This window comes from Alosa pseudoharengus, unplaced genomic scaffold (assembly GCF_046254945.1).
Source record: "Alosa pseudoharengus isolate Yale_2024_CS ecotype anadromous, Long Island Sound unplaced genomic scaffold, YU_APseudo_1.1 YU_APseudo_1.1_scf_5, whole genome shotgun sequence".
NCBI classification, from domain to species: Eukaryota; Metazoa; Chordata; class Actinopteri; order Clupeiformes; family Clupeidae; genus Alosa; species Alosa pseudoharengus.
Window position 1 is genome coordinate 21516970 of NW_027468837.1, and position 18799 is coordinate 21535768.

The 18799-nt window shown below is 41.0% G+C and overlaps 3 protein-coding genes across 5 annotated transcripts in view; all 3 read left to right on the plus strand.

Annotated features, from left to right (window-relative positions):
• The window catches only part of LOC143104743 (proto-oncogene tyrosine-protein kinase Src-like), a 28639-nt gene extending 22309 nt beyond the window's left edge, over positions 1-6330 (plus strand). The window contains exons 8-12 of the mRNA XM_076269015.1: positions 503-682; positions 1022-1098; positions 1214-1367; positions 1505-1636; positions 1784-6330. Of these exons, the coding sequence (XP_076125130.1) occupies positions 503-682; positions 1022-1098; positions 1214-1367; positions 1505-1636; positions 1784-1992 (752 nt within the window). The 3' untranslated portion in view covers positions 1993-6330. The remainder of the gene's footprint in view (positions 1-502; positions 683-1021; positions 1099-1213; positions 1368-1504; positions 1637-1783) is intronic.
• A 1195-nt stretch (positions 6331-7525) lies between these two features.
• LOC143104323 (ubiquitin-conjugating enzyme E2 variant 1-like) lies at positions 7526-10298 on the plus strand. 3 transcript variants are annotated; one of them, XM_076268333.1, is made up of 4 exons: positions 7526-7580; positions 8830-8978; positions 9135-9260; positions 9856-10298. In XM_076268333.1, exons 1-4 carry the CDS (start codon positions 7559-7561, stop codon positions 10000-10002), a joined length of 444 nt encoding a protein of 147 aa, XP_076124448.1. In that variant the 5' UTR covers positions 7526-7558; the 3' UTR covers positions 10003-10298. The 3 variants fall into 3 exon arrangements, with proteins under 3 accessions (XP_076124448.1, XP_076124447.1, XP_076124449.1); XM_076268332.1 differs by lacking the exon at positions 7526-7580 and adding an exon at positions 7607-7745; XM_076268334.1 differs by lacking the exon at positions 7526-7580 and adding an exon at positions 7846-7867.
• Positions 10299-16310: 6012 nt separating this feature from the next.
• Positions 16311-17368, plus strand: LOC143104812 (transcription factor 15-like). The gene is made up of 2 exons (XM_076269128.1): positions 16311-16906; positions 17143-17368. The coding sequence occupies exons 1-2, from the start codon at positions 16436-16438 to the stop codon at positions 17200-17202; spliced, it is 531 nt and encodes a 176-aa protein (XP_076125243.1). The 5' UTR covers positions 16311-16435; the 3' UTR covers positions 17203-17368.
• The last annotated feature ends 1431 nt before the right edge of the window (positions 17369-18799 follow it).

An 18799-nucleotide genomic window follows, 5' to 3' on the forward strand; every position in this document is an offset into this window, starting at 1 on the left:
TGATATAATTAGTACTTGTGCAAATTGGTCCTAATAAATCTATCAAATAATGCTTTCTTAACCCACATGGCTGTATTTATTTGTGCTGAGGTAGGTTCATTGGGATGTTATCCTTAGAATGATTAGAATAACTTGTTTTAAGGAACATCACAGTGGCAGACTAATTACATTTGCAAAACCATTTCATTAAAATGTGATTAGCATCCTGAGAAAATGGTAAAACTGAATGGCCTAAAACTGTTTGACTTCTATGAGTCATGGTGTTTTGGACATGGTGTTTTGCAGACTATCACACCCACCCTTTACCCTATTAAATATGTCTTTCTGTTTATTGAGGTTTTCATGGTTTTATGTGTAAACAAATGCCCTTGCATATATTCATGATTAACGGTTGCAGCCTTTACTGAGTATTGTGGTTGCAGCCTTTACATGAGGATTCAAATGTCAGTTAATGGATTTAATGCCTCTAACTGTGACCCCTGGATTTAACCTTTGACCCCAGGCACGTGGAATGGCACGACGCGGGTAGCCATAAAGACGCTGAAGCCGGGGACCATGTCGCCTGAGGCGTTCCTAGAGGAGGCTCAAGTCATGAAGAAGCTGCGCCACGAGAAGCTGGTGATGCTCTATGCTGTGGTGTCTGAAGAGCCCATCTACATTGTCACCGAGTACATGAGCCAAGGTCTGGGAAATACAAATATGTTAATTCTTATGGTTCTTAGCAGATGCTTTTGTCCAGTGACTTACAAAGACATCATTAAACACTACAGTACATTAATGTTAAAAAGTTTATAGTAAAGTAAATAATAATAATAATTAAAAAAAACAATCATTAATAGGCTAAATAGAATTAACTGAATCATTCTATCAAATATCATTCACTAAACATGTTCTAGTGAAGCAATATTTCATTTTATTCATAAACTAGTAGTCAAATTTTCCCTCTTTATTTGGCTTTTCTTTTTCTATCTGCTGTCCTTGTCTATTGTGGTCTGATTCTCTGTCCTCTTGCCCTCCTCAGGGAGCCTCTTAGACTTCCTCAAAGGTGATGCAGGGAAGCTCTTGCGTTTGCCACAACTGGTGGACATGGCTGCACAGGTATGTGCGATTGTGTGCAGTAATGTTGCTTATTGTCATTAGAAGCTAGAAAGGCTGACCTGTCACCTGGCAGACTCATTTTTGTTCACCCCACACCTTTGTCTACTTTGGGTAGATTGCTGCTGGAATGGCCTATGTGGAGAGAATGAACTATGTGCACAGAGACCTCAGAGCTGCCAATATCCTGGTTGGTGACAGCCTGGTGTGTAAGGTAGCGGACTTTGGCCTTGCCCGTCTGATTGAAGACAATGAGTACACAGCCAGACAAGGTGAGGAATCCCAGTGTGTTAATTGTGCGAATATAAACAAACCTGCCATTTTTAGGTTAATGCTAAGCTAACACAACATACTTGTAACTATACACAAGGCCTGGACTGTGATTTTTAAGAATTGTTTTGAATATTAGGTGCCAAGTTTCCCATTAAGTGGACAGCACCAGAGGCAGCACTTTATGGACGCTTTACCATCAAGTCAGATGTGTGGTCGTTTGGCATACTTCTCACTGAACTAGCCACCAAAGGCAGAGTTCCATATCCAGGTACCACTGTCTATGTCTAACCTAAATCTGCTGCATCATGTAATATCCATCTTTGTATCTAAACATACAAAGATCTAGAATGTTTTACGTGGTGTGAAGCTGTGTGGTTACTGAACAGGAACTGTCCGGTCTGTGCTCTCTCTTCAGGCATGGTGAACCGGGAGGTTCTGGACCAGGTGGAGCGGGGCTACAGGATGCCCTGTCCCCTCGACTGCCCGAGCTCCCTGCACGAGCTGATGCTTAACTGCTGGCGACGGGAGCCAGAGGAGAGGCCCACTTTCGAGTACTTGCAAGGCTTCTTGGAGGACTACTTCACCTCCACTGAACCTCAGTATCAACCAGGGGACAACCTTTAGGGTTTCCCGCAGGCTTGAGTGTGTGTGTGTGTGTGTGTGTGTTTGTACATGTGCACACACAGGACGCAGGCGGGAGGCACTTCCAGTTAGGGAAAGTGTGTGTGTGTGTGTGTGTTTGTGAGAGAGAGAGAGACAGAGAGAGAGAGAGAATGAGTGGATTTGGCAGATAGACCTGAAAAAAAAAATCACGCCTGTAGTCTTGATGGATTGGGAATCAGAGTTGGTTTAGGAGGAGTGGAATTGGCTTACATATCCCCCTCTATCATCCACAGTTGTGGTGGTAGAACTGTAATCCACCTCAGACAGAGCACCTGGATGTGCCAAAAGACTGATGATTACTGATCTCGCCCCTCTCCCCTCGCCAGTATCTACAGGGCCCTTTGCATAAGCAGCCAGCAATCTGACTCAAACTGAGAGTGATGTTATTTGTTTATTTATCTTTTTTTTCTCCTGACATTGGAAATGGAATGGACCTAAAGTGTGGGGCTTCTTTCTTATTGACTTTGATGTAGCCGCTGCTACTTCTTGTCTCTCTTTTCATTTCTCTCTCTCTCTCCTTCGCCAATGCCCGCCCGCTGTGCTGTGAGCTACTTGCTTTCATGGCAAACATGCAGGGCAGATGGTCCTCTGATGAGAAGTGTCACTACAGGTTCTGTGCCATACCCAAATAGTAGCTGGCTGTAGGCCAGATTCGGCTCATAATCCAGGAACAGGTCCAGGGCCAGTCCGTCTGCCTGTTCTCTGGGTACTGATCTCCCACTTCTCACATCCCATCTACAGGGTGTGGCCTGTCCTCTTTTCAAAATTTTTGTAGGATGTATTTTGTACTTTTCCGAAACTTGAAGCACCGACTTAGGGGTGTTTAGTGCTGCCATGCATTGTCGTTGTATTGTGTTTCTGATGCCTGAACCCTAAATAGGAACAGAGAGAGACATGCAATTTAGTGTTCAGAAGGAAAAGTTGATTGATTCATTTGAAGTGGTCTATGGGGAAAGTAAAAATATTGTTGATATTGTAAATGGGATGGACAGAATATGTAAAAGTATGTGTCAAATGGATCATGTGCCCCAAACGAGCATTTATGTTTTGTTTTGTCTTGTTTTATTTCATTTTGTTTGTTTCGGAATTTCCCTATGTTTGTTTTCAACTCCCCTCTCCTAGCAGTGGGACACTCAGCAGTTACCTCACGGTCACTGGGAGAAAAATGGCCACACTGCCAAAGGTTGTTCACTGCCTTGCTCTTCGCCTTCACTGCCCAATCACCTGTCCAGAGTCTTACATAAAACAAAACACAAGACAGTCTTCACTGAGAGTAGTGTTATTTGAAGACTCATCTTTTTTTAGAAGACAGTATCATTAATTAGTGCCCTTGGCAACAAGTACACAAGAACAAAAAACAGGCATGAAGAGTCAAATAAACAAGATGTTAATAATGATTTGTTTCTTTTCTAAAGCCTGTGAGGTGTTCTCTACATTACTCCTTGTTCAGTGTGGTGCCTCTTCTTTTTTCATTTGTCTATTGTATGTTTTGCATCTGCCTTTCTACAGCCTGTATCAGCTGGTGTTAAAATCAGATTGGACATATTGACACTTTGTGCATTACATCTGTAATGGCAGCTCTGCATGGGACACAAGATAGCAGCCTGGTAGAGCAGAGTCTTTTGTCATCAGTAATCAGCTTCCCTTTATGGTCAAGTAATGGATCTCCACCTCCAAAATTCAGACGTAAATTGAAATAAAACTACTGTCAATAACTACTTCATTCTAGTGTGTCAGTGAAAGCCATTTGTATTTTATACTCCTGTCTGCATATATAATCTTGTGCTTACATGTACCTTCAGAATTTGTCTGCCCGTATCATAGAAAACATTACAACAACCATATCTGAACCTGACCAGTGTCCATAGACCTGTCTCACCATGAACCCAAACTGGCCCTTGTTTGACTCTGCACTCTATCTGCTGCTGAGTTCTGTACAGGAAACAGTACTGGTGCAGTCCAGTATTTCATGATGTAAGAAGTGCATTCTGGGATGTTCTAGCGTGTGTTGTGATTTTTACTGTATTGTGCCTGATGTTGTCAGGTTCTGTCCACTTCAAACCTGACATAATGGACAGCATGAGCTGATGTTCTTGAGACAATATCCTTTTGCTTTCCCTGACAAAAACGTAGGTTTAAACCGTGTGTGTGTGTGAGAGAGAGAGAGAGAGTGCGTGAGATGTTGGATGAACCTTTCTGATTTGATTTTTACTGTTCTGCATGTTTTTGTTTTTTTTCACACCTTATGATTTTGTTTTTGTTGTTTTTTTTATCATGTGAAATATACATTTGTTACGCTGTATCTAGTGAAGACCAGTTTGTACTTCCCTGCTTTGGTATCTTTGGACAGGAAGCAAAATTAGGACATGCGACTGCTTCTGCTGGCTTTGTGTCCTTTTGACAAAATATGGCACTAGTCTACTGTGAGTTCTGAAAGCCAAACGAGTGATCTTTAACATCTGTTCATGGTACCAATTACCAAATCTATTGCCTTCTTTATGAAATAACTTGTGCCTGCTATTCCATTAAAGGTACAGGGTTGAAGGATAGAAATACCCTTGGGCCCATTTATCTGTGAACGTTCACTTCTCAATCCATCTTGTAGATGGTTGCCATGCTCACCAGCTCCACAGTGTAAAGAGATCTGGCCTTGTACATTCTTGAGAAACGGAGTAGAATGATTTAGATCATATCATTGATGCAGACATGCTAATATAAAAAATAATTTAATTTCACACTAAAAATAGTCAGATAAGAAATAGTGCCAAATGCGTATCATATCATAACTGACCCTTGAATGGTCAACAATATTTTTTCAACATGGTGCGTCTTGTGGCAAAGGATATACCAAAATTATTTTCCCCCTTCTTTTTAACAATTCTGCAGTAGCTGTCTCCATAGAAAAGCTGATTCCAGTCGCACACAGATATCTCGTTTGTGCCTTTTTCAGATGACTTGACTCAAAAGAATATCTGGATTTAATACATTGTATTGTGTGTTGCATGAAAATTGACAGCAGGAAAATTACTGATTGGTTAGGTGATCAAAGGGATATTCTGCATGGATAAAGTAATGCTTTTATACAATCAGGAAGATTAAAATGCCTTCAAATTATATGTATGAACTGTGTATGTCTGCCTTAATGTGGATATATTAGACAGGAGTGTGTATGTACTGTATTATTTTTATATGTCTGTGTCTAACTTGTATTACATATAAGCTGCTATCATTTATTCTCTGGAGACAGCTTCTTAAATCACAAATTGGTTGTGAAGGACATTCAAAATCGAAAAAAAAGATGAATTAGTGGCTAACATAACAAGATGCTAAATGAGACATCCTCCGTTTTAGCCTGATGTTTGGAGCGTGTGGCTACTTTTTTTTATGTAGTTTGAGGTTTAATTGAATTTTAGTAGCCTACATTTCTGTGTTTTCACATACATTACTATAGAAAATGCATTGATGATACAATACCACATTTGTTGTTGAACAACAGAAATTGAGAATCTGTCCATTTCCTGTTGGCTATACACTTCAACAATTGGTTAATTCTCTTGCAGTGTTGCAATGGCAACGATAGCAATAAAATAACATGCCTGTAAGTGCAAAAATAAGATTCTTCCATAGCTGTTCCAAAAAGCTTGCAGGAGATATGGAAGCTTGCTGAAATGAGATGTTGGTCTTCAGACACATTTTGGCATTCTTTTTCCTCTGTACATAAATGTAGTCACTTTTGATCCTCTATAACTTTTTTTCTGTAAAAAAAAAAAAAAACCCCTTGTAGATTTTCCTTCCAACAATTATAGCGGTGTGGAATTAGTCTTTCTTCTCCTAAGAGCCTGATGAAATTGTAATTGTTGATGCTTAAAACTGACCAGGAGGGAAGGACTTCCCACATAGTTGAAACCAAGACAATTTGTTTTTGTTTCAGCTGAGACAACATGTTTATTAAATTGGTCTTGTCAGTTCAGAAAATTAACTGACCAAGAAGAGATTAAGTCTGTTTTTTTTGTCCATGTAGTGCTGCAGTAACAGCTTAGTTACAGGACCTGTATTATGTTTTAGATTTTTGTTTATTTGTTTGTTTTGTACAGCTCAACAATCCAACTTCAATATTTTTTTCTAAACCTATGCAGTTTCTGGTCTGCTGTTTCTGTTTTCTGTAGCCCTTCTGAGGGGACAAACAAATCAGAGAAGAATGACAATTTTGTAACAATCTTTTTGTGCACCCAGGTTGGTTTTGAATCATTGTGGAGCTCTGTTATCTGTAAATGTGCAATAAATTATATTTCAAGAGTGTTTTCTTTAATACAAAATTTTGTGCTCGTGTTTTGGTGGCATCAGCATCCTGCTCTGTTTGCCAGTTTGGTAGGCCCACTGACAGCTTTGGCAGACAGTATTGGCAGACTTTAAAATATATATATTTTGGAAAGGCATTTTTGCATTTATTATTATTATTTGTATTTTTTTACCAAGAAAACATATATATAAACATAACGTATAAATCAATGGACACTTGCAGGACCAGCTCCAATAACAGATGCAGCTTGAGTTACCTTATTCTTCTGTGTTGTAACATTGAAGGGACATTGATGCAGAGGACTCTGGGCCAGTGGATGTGCATATTGTTGATCAGCTGTTCGCTTTGTCAGTTTAGTGCTGGCTTTGTTGTATTTGTTTGCCCCTGACAGATCAGACACACGCAAATGATAGGCTATACTTAACCATCTGCCACCACATGAGGGCAGTAACAGGGCACTTTTTTGTATTTCATTTGCACATTGTTTTTAATATGATTCATGTAGGTCCTGATCCTGACCATAATATGTAGCCTATAGGCTAAACTTGACACCAAATAGGATACAAGATACTGTGTCGTAAAAGCATTGTCATACTGAATGTGTTAGTTGTTTAGGCCATCAATACCCTCCTCAAAGAGCTCACCTCCATGGTGTAGGAGCAGAGGATTGGGCAAAAACATGATAGGCTATGTCCTGTCAGATGAGCCAAACCTTAGGCCTAGGAGCTATCTACCACAGTTAAAGCTCTACACCCTAATCAGAATCAGACTTTGTCCTCTCACTTTCAATTAGCCTACCTTTGTAGGGTATAGGGCAGGCCTAGGCTACTGCAGCTCATTCCTGTCCTTTAACTCTTTTTTTAATATGTATTTCCATGACATTTTGCAATCGCTAATCCGGCAAGGACGTGTAGGCCTAGGCTACTTCTTTGAAAATGAGTGAACAACTGCATAAAACCATTTACAAGATTGCTACACTGAAATGTTTGGTAAGAACGCACCAATTAAAGTTTCATTTCACTGCTAGGCCTAGTTGCGCGCCTCTGCTGGAAGTCAATGAACCTTTTCCACTAAATTCAGAAGGGTCTGGTGTCATCGAGGCTAGTTACCCTTGACTGCTTACGAAAAGTTCGTTTGCAGCAGCTGCATTTCAGTAGGCTACTACTTGTTCAATTGAGCCTTGCAATCACTGGATGTACGTGCGCGCCCCCGCTCTACAGCGACAAGATGGCGGGTGCCGCCGGATCAGGTTAACGAATATACATTTTTCTTTAAATATTGTTGTGTCCGTAGAATCATATTGCATTCGAACTGATTGGACATCATTTCGTCTAGTTGTTGGTGCATTGATATAAGAAGCACATGTATTTGTCCAGAAAAGCCCGGAATATATGCCAGTCGTTTCACAGTGTGGGTGGGTTGCTTGCCTCCGAACTTGCCTTGCTGCTGCCGGGTGTCTTGCGGCACCAACAAGCTGTTGGCGGTGTGCAAGTGAAACGCTCGCAGCTGGGCGTTAACATGTGTTGCTATTTGCAGGTGGTTTGTTTGATATAACGTTGACGTGATATTGTGTTATCTATGGTTAAAATACAATGTTGTTCAGATTGTGGTCATCCTCATATGTACTGGAAAGCTAGCTAGCAGCTAAATAGTTAGCTTATTCAACTGCAGCGTCATGACAGACCGACACAACCTGCAGAGCGAGTTGCTTAGAAATGCATTAATTCTCAAATGCGTGTCTTGCATTCAATGAAAATGACTGTTACAAAATAATCAATGCGTTCCACTAAGTTATAATAATCGGTCTGGTGGTGTTCGAATGAGTCGCACTGTGCGGTGTCGAATGTAGTTCTGTGTACTTCATGGGAATCCAAGGTTTTGAAGTTAATTTGAATCGGTAATTTATTTGAAATTGAATTGAATACGTCTTGTCAGTTCGCTTTTCGGCACTGATTAGTCTGGGATCAGCTTTTTACTGTTGTGCATTCCTCTGCTTGGAGGGGATAATGTGAACGATTTGAGTTAAATGTTAGTTCATGGACCAGGACATGCAAATGAGAATCTTGCACGTTTGTATTGCTTTGTTTCGTTTAATTGCTGAATAGAGACCTGCTGTTCATTGTAATGCATGGCTGTAGCCTGTGAACTGAGGAGTCACATGGACAGGCATAACACCTCGAGTCAGGTGGCAGAAACAAGGAACTGAAGGAAGACTCAGCAGTTTTCAGTCTCTTTAATATAACCTGTAAACGAACAAAAAATGTTTCATATGTTAAATGAATTTATAATCTCTTGCTGTATCGCTAGGCCAAATCCTCTTTCATCTGAAAAGAGAGAAAAGAGGCCAAACAGTACACCCTGACTGCAGTATTCTTATCGGTATGCCCTGTGTTCCATTTTGGATATGCCTGGATTCTCTCCAGGAGGTTTTTTTTTTCCCCCTCTGCAGAGATGTCCAGTTCACAGTTGAACAATTTAAGTGTCTATGTTCTCCCCAGGCATCAAAGTTCCACGAAACTTTCGGCTTCTTGAGGAGCTGGAGGAGGGCCAGAAGGGTATTGGTGATGGGACTGTCAGTTGGGGTCTGGAGGACGACGAGGACATGACTCTCACACGCTGGAATGGAACCATTATAGGCCCCCCCAGGGTAAGGCAGGCCCTCACTAAACTCACTCTCAGTCGCTCATGTTAGAGTCACATCTCTGGATCAGAGTGGTGAGCCATCACTTGACCCATGGCAGTGTGGTCTGCATTTACTTTAACTTTGGTGTTCATTAAACTGTTCTTTCTCTGCCTTTCCTAGACAATTTATGAGAACAGGATTTACAGTCTGAAAGTGGAATGTGGACCGAGATACCCGGAGATACCCCCGTTTGTCCGATTCCTAACCAAGATAAATCTGAATGGCGTGCACAACTCCAATGGAGTGGTGAGTTCTCCTTCTGTTGTAAATTCCAGTGATTGTGGGTTTGTTAACTAGGCCTACCCATCACATAACCTTTTTGTCATTAGTAATCTCTTACTAGACCCTCTTAATTCACCCTTTTAAGAACCCACTCAGCATACTAACTAATCTGAATTGTGCATTGGATCATCTCAGCCCTCAATGGTCTTCCTACAGTGTGCATACTCGTTTATGTTGTTTGCTATATTGGCAGCACTGTGGGAATTAGTCACTCTTCCCTCCTTGAGCAACTCTGAAAAATGGCCAGCGATAGACTGTGGCTTTCACAGGGAGTATAGAGGTCCTTTTGTCTATGGTTGGTTGTTTTGCATGTCAGTCAAAGAGGTCCTTCTTGTCAACGCAGACAGCTCCTCCTGAATAACTTAATTTACATAGTGCACCAGAACATTTACTGAAGTGTGTGTATAGAGATAGATTTTAGATAGATATACTGTATATGGCTACTCTTTAGGGTGCTTCTTTTGATAAGAACAAATTGGAATTGCTGTCTTTCTTAAGAGCATCCTTGGTTTGTGTTGAAATTCAGCTTTTAGATTCTTTTTTGTCCTGACTCGGGTAGGTTGACATACGCGCGGTGTCCTCGCTGTCCAAGTGGCAGAACTCGTACAGCATCCGCGTGGTTCTGCAGGAGCTGCGGAGACTGATGATGTGCAAGGAAAACATGAAGCTGCCGCAGCCCCCCGAGGGACAACTCTACAGCAACTGACCCCTCGTCCCCTGCCCCCTGCTCCTCGTCCAGACCCCCTTATCTACAGGCACCTTCCTTCCATACTGTTCAGCTCACTTCTACAACACATACACACATACGCACACACACTCGCACACAAAAACATATTGCATGACACCACTCATGCACACACACATGACGTCCCACCGGCATATGTATGCACAGACTCTTCCAATTTTTTGCAAGATTCTTGAAAAATGAAAACAGATCCATCCTCAGTACCCTTGCCCTGCTTTCATGCTATGCCCACTTCCTTTTTGCTGCAGCAGCCAGTGAGCGCAGTTACACACAGTTTAGTGTACCGAGGTCACTGTTGGTCACTACTAATACCGTCTGACATAATAATCCTATGTCCTACAGAAAAGACATTACATTCATACATTTTGCTTTTGGTGATTTTTAGATGGACATTTTTATAAGTTGTTTATACCTGAACAAGACAGACCATAGTGTTGTAGAGGAAAATCCATATACGTAATACAGTGATGAATTATTTATGTGTATGATTTATGAGATCTTTATCGCATAGGAAACATCCAAGGTTTAGGTTATGGCCACCTTACACCAAACAACTTTGACAAGATTTGGGGACAAGGATTGTAGTCTTTTAACTAATGCCCCCCATTCAAGCTTTACTGAAAAGACTCCAATCTTTCAATAATCTTTCCCAAATCATGTCAAAGTTGTTTGGTGTAAGGTGGCCATTAGTTAAAAGTCAAATAAAAGGGCATTCTCCCTTGTATAATATAGAACTATTCTACAGGAGACACAATTGAAATGCCTCATTTATCACAGTGCATGTATGTGTATCTGCTTTTCAATATGACCTGGAGATAGCATGTTTCAATGCTGGGAGACTTGAATTTGAATTCGGCAACAGGGATGAAATGGTACACGGACCAGTTTTCCCATGTGAGACCTCTGTCACTGTCTTGACTGTCCATGCAGTGCGTGGCATGCACATTTTAATTAAATCCAGTCCAGTGATTGCACTGTCTCCTTGATTATATGTGAACAAAATTTTGAGAAACTTTGATGCAGCAATATGGATGATTAAACCTTTAGGCATGGATTGGAAGTACAGATTGGCTGTCCCCCCTGTGGAGAAAAATAGAATGGCAGCTTCTGCTGATACAGGCCAGTAATTGCATATACAGTCATGGACTCAAATGGACCTCCAACCCTTTGCCTGTGCAAGAATGTCTGGAAGGACCTATTGGTGAAGTTGACATTTGACCTCCTCAAGGAGGTCAAACACATTTAGCACATTTGTAAACATATGGAGTGTAATTTGTGTGACAATTAATGCAGCCAATAATATAAAAGAGTCTGCTAAATGAATAAATGTAAATCTAGTGTAACAATATGAACACCGTTCACACAATAGGGGGAGTCCCTGTAGTATTGGATTTGGATGTGCAGATCATGCAGTAATTGAGTATATCAGCTTATGAACGTCATAACGTTCATGTGTGGGCAGCCGTGGCCTACTTCGGACCTGTAACCGGAGGGTTGACGGTTCGAACCCCGACCAGTAGGCACGGCTGAAGTGCCCTTGAGCAAGGCACCTAACCCCTCACTGCTCCCCGAGCGCCGCTGTTGATGCAGGCAGCTCACTGCACCGGGATTAGTGTGTGCTTCACCTCACTGTGTGTATACTGTGTGCTGTGTGTGTTTCACTAATTCACGGATTGGGATAAATGCAGAGGCCAAATTTCCCTCACGGGATGAAAAGAGTATATACTTATATAACCCAATAACTTGTGGATAACAGGTAGATGCCTGTCTGCTGACTGAAATGTTATACACACCATACTCTCAGAAATAAACTGTGTCCTTTTCAATCATAATGAGTTGAATCATCACGACGATCATTGTAGCTGAACATTTTTGAAAGATGTTACACTTAGTACCTTTGGCCTCCATTTATCTATGTGGCAACATTGCTCCCTACTTCATCACTGAGTAAAGCACATTGACAGATTGAATAGTAAGATTGCCAAATATATCAAATGTTTTTCGATCGCTTTGATGCATTTCTCAAATCAACATTGGCACAACAGTGAGTGTATTTCCTGAAACAGTTTGAACATACTACACTAAATTACCTAAGACTTAATGCTTAGTTTATGTCTCAAAAGCAAGGATTTGAGCCAATCTCAAAAGCCATCATAAGGACAAGTTCTTGCACCTTCCTTATACGAACAGGATCATCATTTTGGAAATCATTTTGCAGAACAGCAATCCTTTCCGAAAAAGTGAAACAGTCGAAAATATACTTGACAGATTACAACTTTTGCATAATGACTCAAGCAATGAACTAATGCCTAATTTTTTTGGAGGTAGGACTAGAGAACCTGTATACATTCTGACTGTCATGACTGATATGACATTAGCAATTGATGATGTAAAAAACAGGCGACAATTGTACACAAAATTGCATATGTGACAGAATTTGCTGTTCGATGTACTGAGAAATTCCTTTTATGATGTGCACAAGTGACTATGTGAGTAGTTTAGAGAATTTTAATTATAATTCACCAAAGTGACTGAGAAAAAACTGTAGTAGAACATACCTGGAGGGACAAAAGGGACACGGTGGGAATCTTATTGAGTTGGGAATGTTGCCTTCCCGATGCAGTGTTTCAAGTCAAAAGTAAGAGCACAAAATTTAGTGTGAGGGAATACAAAAGTATTGCAAGAGGACGCAAGATGCAAAAGGAGCTCTAACATTTCCTTCTCTAAAACATAATTCCTACCGTGGCCCTTTGGGGGCTCCGTATACAATACTTGAGGCACAATGGGATTTCATTTGGGAGACAGAAAATTATACATCAATGAATATCCCAGAAATCAGGCATAAGGACTACGAGCATGTCGTTTGTAAACAGTCCCACAAACAATGAATTCTGCCGCATTTTTAATTACATATTTGTCTATAACAAAAATGGCCAAAAATATCAGCAACCTTTTCACAGAGATGATAAAGGTAATTATTAATATTGCTGCCACCAACACTCAAAGATTTTTATTGCACAGGGTTGGAATGTTCGCCAGAATACCCTGTGCAGTGGTGGTGTGGTATTTGGTCTGATCTAGAATTTGGGTGAAGTGTTTCAAGGTAGATAATGGAGCTATTTTGACAACAGACACTGCGCCAAATTTTCCCACATGCCTGGAGGAGGGCGTAATTACACTGTACTTCCGGAGACATTTCAGAACCTTTCCCCCAACAACAGGAAGACTTCTGACACGCAACCATTCTTCTTCTACACCCCTCTATCGGTGCTCTCACCCAGCCAGGTGATTGGTTCCTGTGGCCCAGATTAGCACGTCTTCCTCCCTTAACCCCCAGGAGAGCCCCGTACTCCTGATCCAGACCCTCAGGACCTCACTACTGCAGTACAATACACCTCCGACCGGTCTTAGACAAATACAGCCCCACAATCAGGGCTTGTTGTTGGCATGGCTTGTTGCTCACTGGAAATGAGTTGCTCATACTCTTCATTTGTGAAGTTTTCTGAATGAAAATGAGTGACTTCATAAAATCCTGTATGCAGTGACGGTATTTTCTCATTCAAGATTGAGATGTTGTAACCCTGTAAGTCAGGCCTAATGTGTTATTGTGCTCTCACTCTCCCTGATGCAACGTTATTACAGACGCCTCAGAAATAAACCAAGCAACAAAAAATATTGTTTTATATTTTAACAAAAAATATTATACCCCAAAACAGAAAAATTTGGGAATTGTGTAAAATGTAAAATATAAACAGAATGTAATAATCTGCAAATCTCTTAAACTCATATTTAGTTGCAAAAAGGACACAGACAACATGTCAAATATTGAAAATGACAAATTGGACTATTTCATGGAAAGTATATGTTAATTTTGAATTTGATACCAGCAACATGTTTCAAAAAAGGTTGGGACGGTCATAAAAAAGTTGTGTAATGATAAAGAAAACAAAAGGAGAAATGTTCGATAACTAATTAGGGTAACATGATTGGGTATGAAAAAGAGCATCCCAGAGAGGCAGGGTCTCTTAGAAGTAAAGATGTACTGTAGGGGTATTCATCACTCTGTGTAAACCTGTGAGCACAAATGATGAAACAGTGTAATGCTTCTTAACATGAAATTGTGAAGTATTTGGGGAGTTTATCATCTACAGGACATAATATTATTGAAACATTCAGAGAATCCATGCAGAGAAATCTTTGTAAACAAGGAAAAGAGCTGAAAAACAAATTGGCCATGGTATTTTGGACCTCAGATGGCACTGCATCAAAACCAGACCTGTTTCCAGACCTGTCATTGTATGGACTCAGGAAAACCTCTGATAACCATTGTCTATGTGCACAGTTTGATACTCAATTCAAAACTGCCGCCAAAATTGTAACAGCCAAAATTGTATTGAGACTTGATACAGAAATATCTGGGCCTGAGCTTGTTTAAAATGGACTGAGGTAACAAAGGTCCTGTGGTTAGACCAATCAAAATTTGCCATGCTTTTTGGAAATCATGGACTCATCTGGGCTAAAGAGGAGAGGACCTGAAGTATCCAACCTTTACAACTTGTTTCAGTGCTCAGTTCCAAACCCAACATGATGGTGTTGGAGGTGCATTAGTGCCTACAACATGGGCATATTGCTCATTTGGCAAAGTACAATCAATTCTGAATAATGTACATATTTTGAGCAACATATACTACCATCCAGCCAATGTCTATTCCAGGGCAGACCTTGAATATTTTAGGAACCAATGCCAAAATGAATTCTGCACATATTTAAATAGTATTCCTCCATAGGAAGAGTCCAGCTTCTAAAATGGCCTGTCTGCAGTCCAGATTTGGTTAGAATTAGGTGCATAATGGAATGAAAAACATGACTAAGAATACCCCATACTGTTGAGCAACTGAAATCCTATATCGAGGAGTAATGGGACAACATTTCATTCTCAAAACTCTAGCAAATGGTGTCCTCAGTTCCTAAATTTACAGATTTTTGTTAAATGAAGAGGTGAAGCAGCACAGTGGTAAATATGCACCCGTCCCAACTTTTTTTGAAACATGTTGCTGGCATCAAATTCAAAATGAACATATATTTTCCAATAGTCCAATTTCAACATTTGATATGTTGCATATGTCTTTTTGCGGCTAAATATGGGTTTAAGGGACTTGTATATCACATTCTGTTTTTATTTGCATTTTACACAATGTCCCAACTTTTCCTGTTTTGGGGTTGTATTATATTTTTTGTAGCTGCTGGACTGAAACCTCCAAATGAGCTCAGGACCTAGTGAAACCAATATAAAAAGTGTGTGTGTGTGTGTGTGTGTGTGTGTGTGTGTGTGTGTGTGTGTGTGTGTGTGTGTGTGTGTGTGTGTGTGTGTGTGTGTGTGTGTGTGCGCGCGCGCGCACGCGCGTGCATGCTTGTGCATGCTTGGTTTGTTTTTGTTGGAGTTTTATTGGAGGCTGCAGGTCAGGTCAGCATTGTTGGTGCAGCTGAGCCCTTACAGAGAGTTTAGATGTGTCAGGGGGGTGTTTGTGAAAGTGTCTGCTTTGATGGCACCAGCTCTGGGAAGCCTCCGCAAACATGCAGACCATTTGGTTTCCCCACAGAAAGTGTCACTCAATCACACTCAGCATCTGCAAACTGTTTGTTTAAAGATAAACCCATTACCCCACTAACTTACTTTTAGAACACCACTGGGTCAGCCCTGCTACTGAGAAAAATCAGCCACAAATATTTAGGTCACTTTCATGATAGAATAAACATTTGTTTTATATTGTAGCCCACAGGGGACCAGGATATAATGGCTTCAATAGTCATTAACTGAGTAATAGGCATATAATGGATCTCATTTGGTTTAGTATCCAATTGGCCAAAGTGAAAGTGTGAAAACTTTGTGTGAAAAGTGAATGCCTCTTTTTGTGACCCTTACAGTACAACAAACTCCAGTAGTCTTTATCTTAAATGGGATCTGATGCAAACCTCATGATGAACAGAAATTAAAGTTAGAATGGTAACTCTGGACACACCAGACAGACAGACAGACAGACAAAAAGATAGATAGATAGATAGATAGATAGATAGATAGATAGATAGATAGATAGAAACCACACACGCTGTGAGTGACCATATCTAATGATAAGCTGCAGGCTATCTGAGGGAAGAGACCTCATGTGGAGAGACCTAGCAGCTCCTCCCCTCAGAAGGGTCAAATAAAAAAGCCACCTCCTCAGACTCTGTTGTCATACTTTGTGCCAAGACACGTGGAATAACTTGAGTAACATTTTATGGTAAATTATTTGAAACTTTGGGACATTTTTTATGTCGAATATAGTTGAACAGACACGTTATAGCTAAGACATTCTTTGCGTTTTGCTTTTTTTTTGCAAGAATCGCAGTCATAATGGCTTTCACGATGCTGAGGACAATCGCGTCCCACTACTCTTATGCGGACTTAAGTTTAATGTCAGATGATGATGAGAACCACAGTGGAAGCGACAGCAGTTCAGACCAAATGTATGGATGCTACGCTGTTGCTGAGAAGAAGCGGGGAGCTGCGCTGATGCCAGGCACTGGGGGGATAGTAGTGGTCAGGCAACGCAACTCGGCCAACGCACGGGAACGCGAACGGACACAAAGCGTCAACACAGCCTTCACCGCCCTCCGAACCCTAATTCCAACGGAACCTGTGGACCGAAAGCTCTCCAAAATCGAGACACTTCGCTTAGCGTCAAGCTACATCTCTCACCTCGCCAATTGTCTGGTTACTGAAAGTGGGCATCTGGAGGGCCAGCCATGTCTCAGTGCGCCAGTGATTGAGGGGAAGCAGCCTCGGACCATCTGCACCTTTTGCCTGAGAAACCAACGCAAAGGGGTAAGAAGCCCACCAACTTTTCTTTACAGCACAAATACAATGTAGGCTACTTACAGTGCGCACACCCAAGCGTACCCAAGGTGTGCGGCAAGTTTGGAAAGGGCATTGACTCAAGGCCAGGCCTAATTCAAATGTGTCTTAGCGCTCATATTTGCTATATGTTAACACAAATGGCATGGACAAGCCCAGAAAAAAATTATTGGTGTTGTGTTTCAACCAATTATTTCCTCTTCTAGGGGAAGGATGGAAAAAACTGTCAGAAGCTACACTGCAAGACGCGTATCAGTCAACGGTAGACTAAAGAGAAGTTCAAGTCTACAACCTACTTTATGTCTGAAGCGTGGCATCAGCCCTTCAGGTGGACATCATGGAGGATCTCATCGGATACAGTCCACCAGCTCTTCCACAGAACTGAATAAAGCTGCATCTCACTGGATTTAGTCAGCCCATGAGCTGTCTGGACCTCTAAATGAATGGACTGTCTGTGACTATTTGAATGCAATCCTATTTGTTGTGATTTCAAGGATTAATAATTATGTTTTTATTAAATATATATATATATTTTTACATGAGGGTCATTGTCATTTAATGTTGTTTTCCATTGTTGCTATGGTCAAAAACATCAACATGAGATCATCTTTTTAAAATGAATGAGTTTTAAAGAAATCGAACTGAAGCTCAAAGACTCATTTACAAAGTGTAAACACCTTGTGCTTCTGTGGTTAAAAAAAAAAAGGTTGGCCATATTGTTGTTTCCATGTGTTCATCATGTGATGTTTAGGGAAATGGCGGATTGAATTCCATTTTCTGAGCATTTAAGACGGTTTAAGAAGACATGAAAGTTGTATGAACCATTTTCTGCTTTTCATGTGTCACAGGCAAGAAAACATGAGCAACCGTTTTAATGAGTTACAATGAAGTCACAAGACAGATTTATGCCGGTCTGCTTTTGATTAGTCACAGCCAATAATACCTGTACTTTTCAGCCTGAACCCACAGCTGCTGTTGTGTCAAAGGTGTGAGTCACTGATCACTCTGAGAGAAAACATGTGGAGGGAGAGGAGTGAGAATCAAGAGACCATGGAGTATGTGTGAGTGCATGTGTGCCTGGTTTGATTTGAGAACCCCCATGGACATATTGTCTGTGTATGAGGTAAACTGATGAAATCGTCCAATCGAATAGCAGATCACTGCATGAATCAAGACTCAGTCAAAAGTTATTCACCGTGTCCAGACCTTTGCAAATGCATTTGTTTGTGTGCATTTTAGCAGTGTGTATAAACAGAAAACGTATGAACGCAGTTTGTCTCCAGCTTAATTACTTGAGGTGTCAAAGTGTCCTAAAAGTCATGTCACCTTTCCATGGACCATTTGACCCCGCAGCTGCCATGGATGGTTAGGGTCTCAACTTATCGCCTTGGCCCTTCGCCCACAGCAAATTGCTCCCAGGGGTCCCCGCCACCGGAGGATGTTGTAGAGCTGCAGGAAGGAAAGCATTTGTGTGGACGAGCCCTGAGGGACAACTCCTGAGGTGTCTGGGTCCTGGCCAGTTCTGACATCATGTTGAGCCCTGTTCACTAGTGCATGCCTGCCCCATTTAAATCTGGAGTGGGAATTCTGTTTTCCAAAGGGGACCAAAACACAACAGAGCAGATAAGTTAAATGAAATTACTGGGGTTAAAGGATATACACATGGCTATGGTTTGTATGGTGTATGTTTACAACCCCACTCTCACTCCTTTCATATTTCTTAAACATAGATGTGACAGTATGGAACAAGTCTATCAAGTTTATTCTAAAGTGTTCTGGTCACATTATTCCCTGACTTTATTCTTCCTAAAGGGTCAGCAACATGAGGCACACTCTTCCTCCATCGAACATGGTAATTATCAT

What these genes read in the sequence shown, in the direction of transcription:
- LOC143104812 (XM_076269128.1), top strand. Translation starts at nt 16,436, where the DNA reads ATGGCTTTCACGATGCTGAGGACAATCGCGTCCCACTACTCTTATGCG. An exon ending in TGAGAAACCAACGCAAAGGG is followed by an intron (nt 16,907 to 17,142) that starts GTAAGAAGCCCA and finishes TTCCTCTTCTAG; the next exon opens with GGGAAGGATGGAAAAAACTG.
- LOC143104323 (XM_076268332.1), top strand. Translation starts at nt 7,694, where the DNA reads ATGTATTTGTCCAGAAAAGCCCGGAATATATGCCAGTCGTTTCACAGT. An exon ending in CCAGTCGTTTCACAGTGTGG is followed by an intron (nt 7,746 to 8,829) that starts GTGGGTTGCTTG and finishes TGTTCTCCCCAG; the next exon opens with GCATCAAAGTTCCACGAAAC. An exon ending in TGCACAACTCCAATGGAGTG is followed by an intron (nt 9,261 to 9,855) that starts GTGAGTTCTCCT and finishes TGACTCGGGTAG; the next exon opens with GTTGACATACGCGCGGTGTC.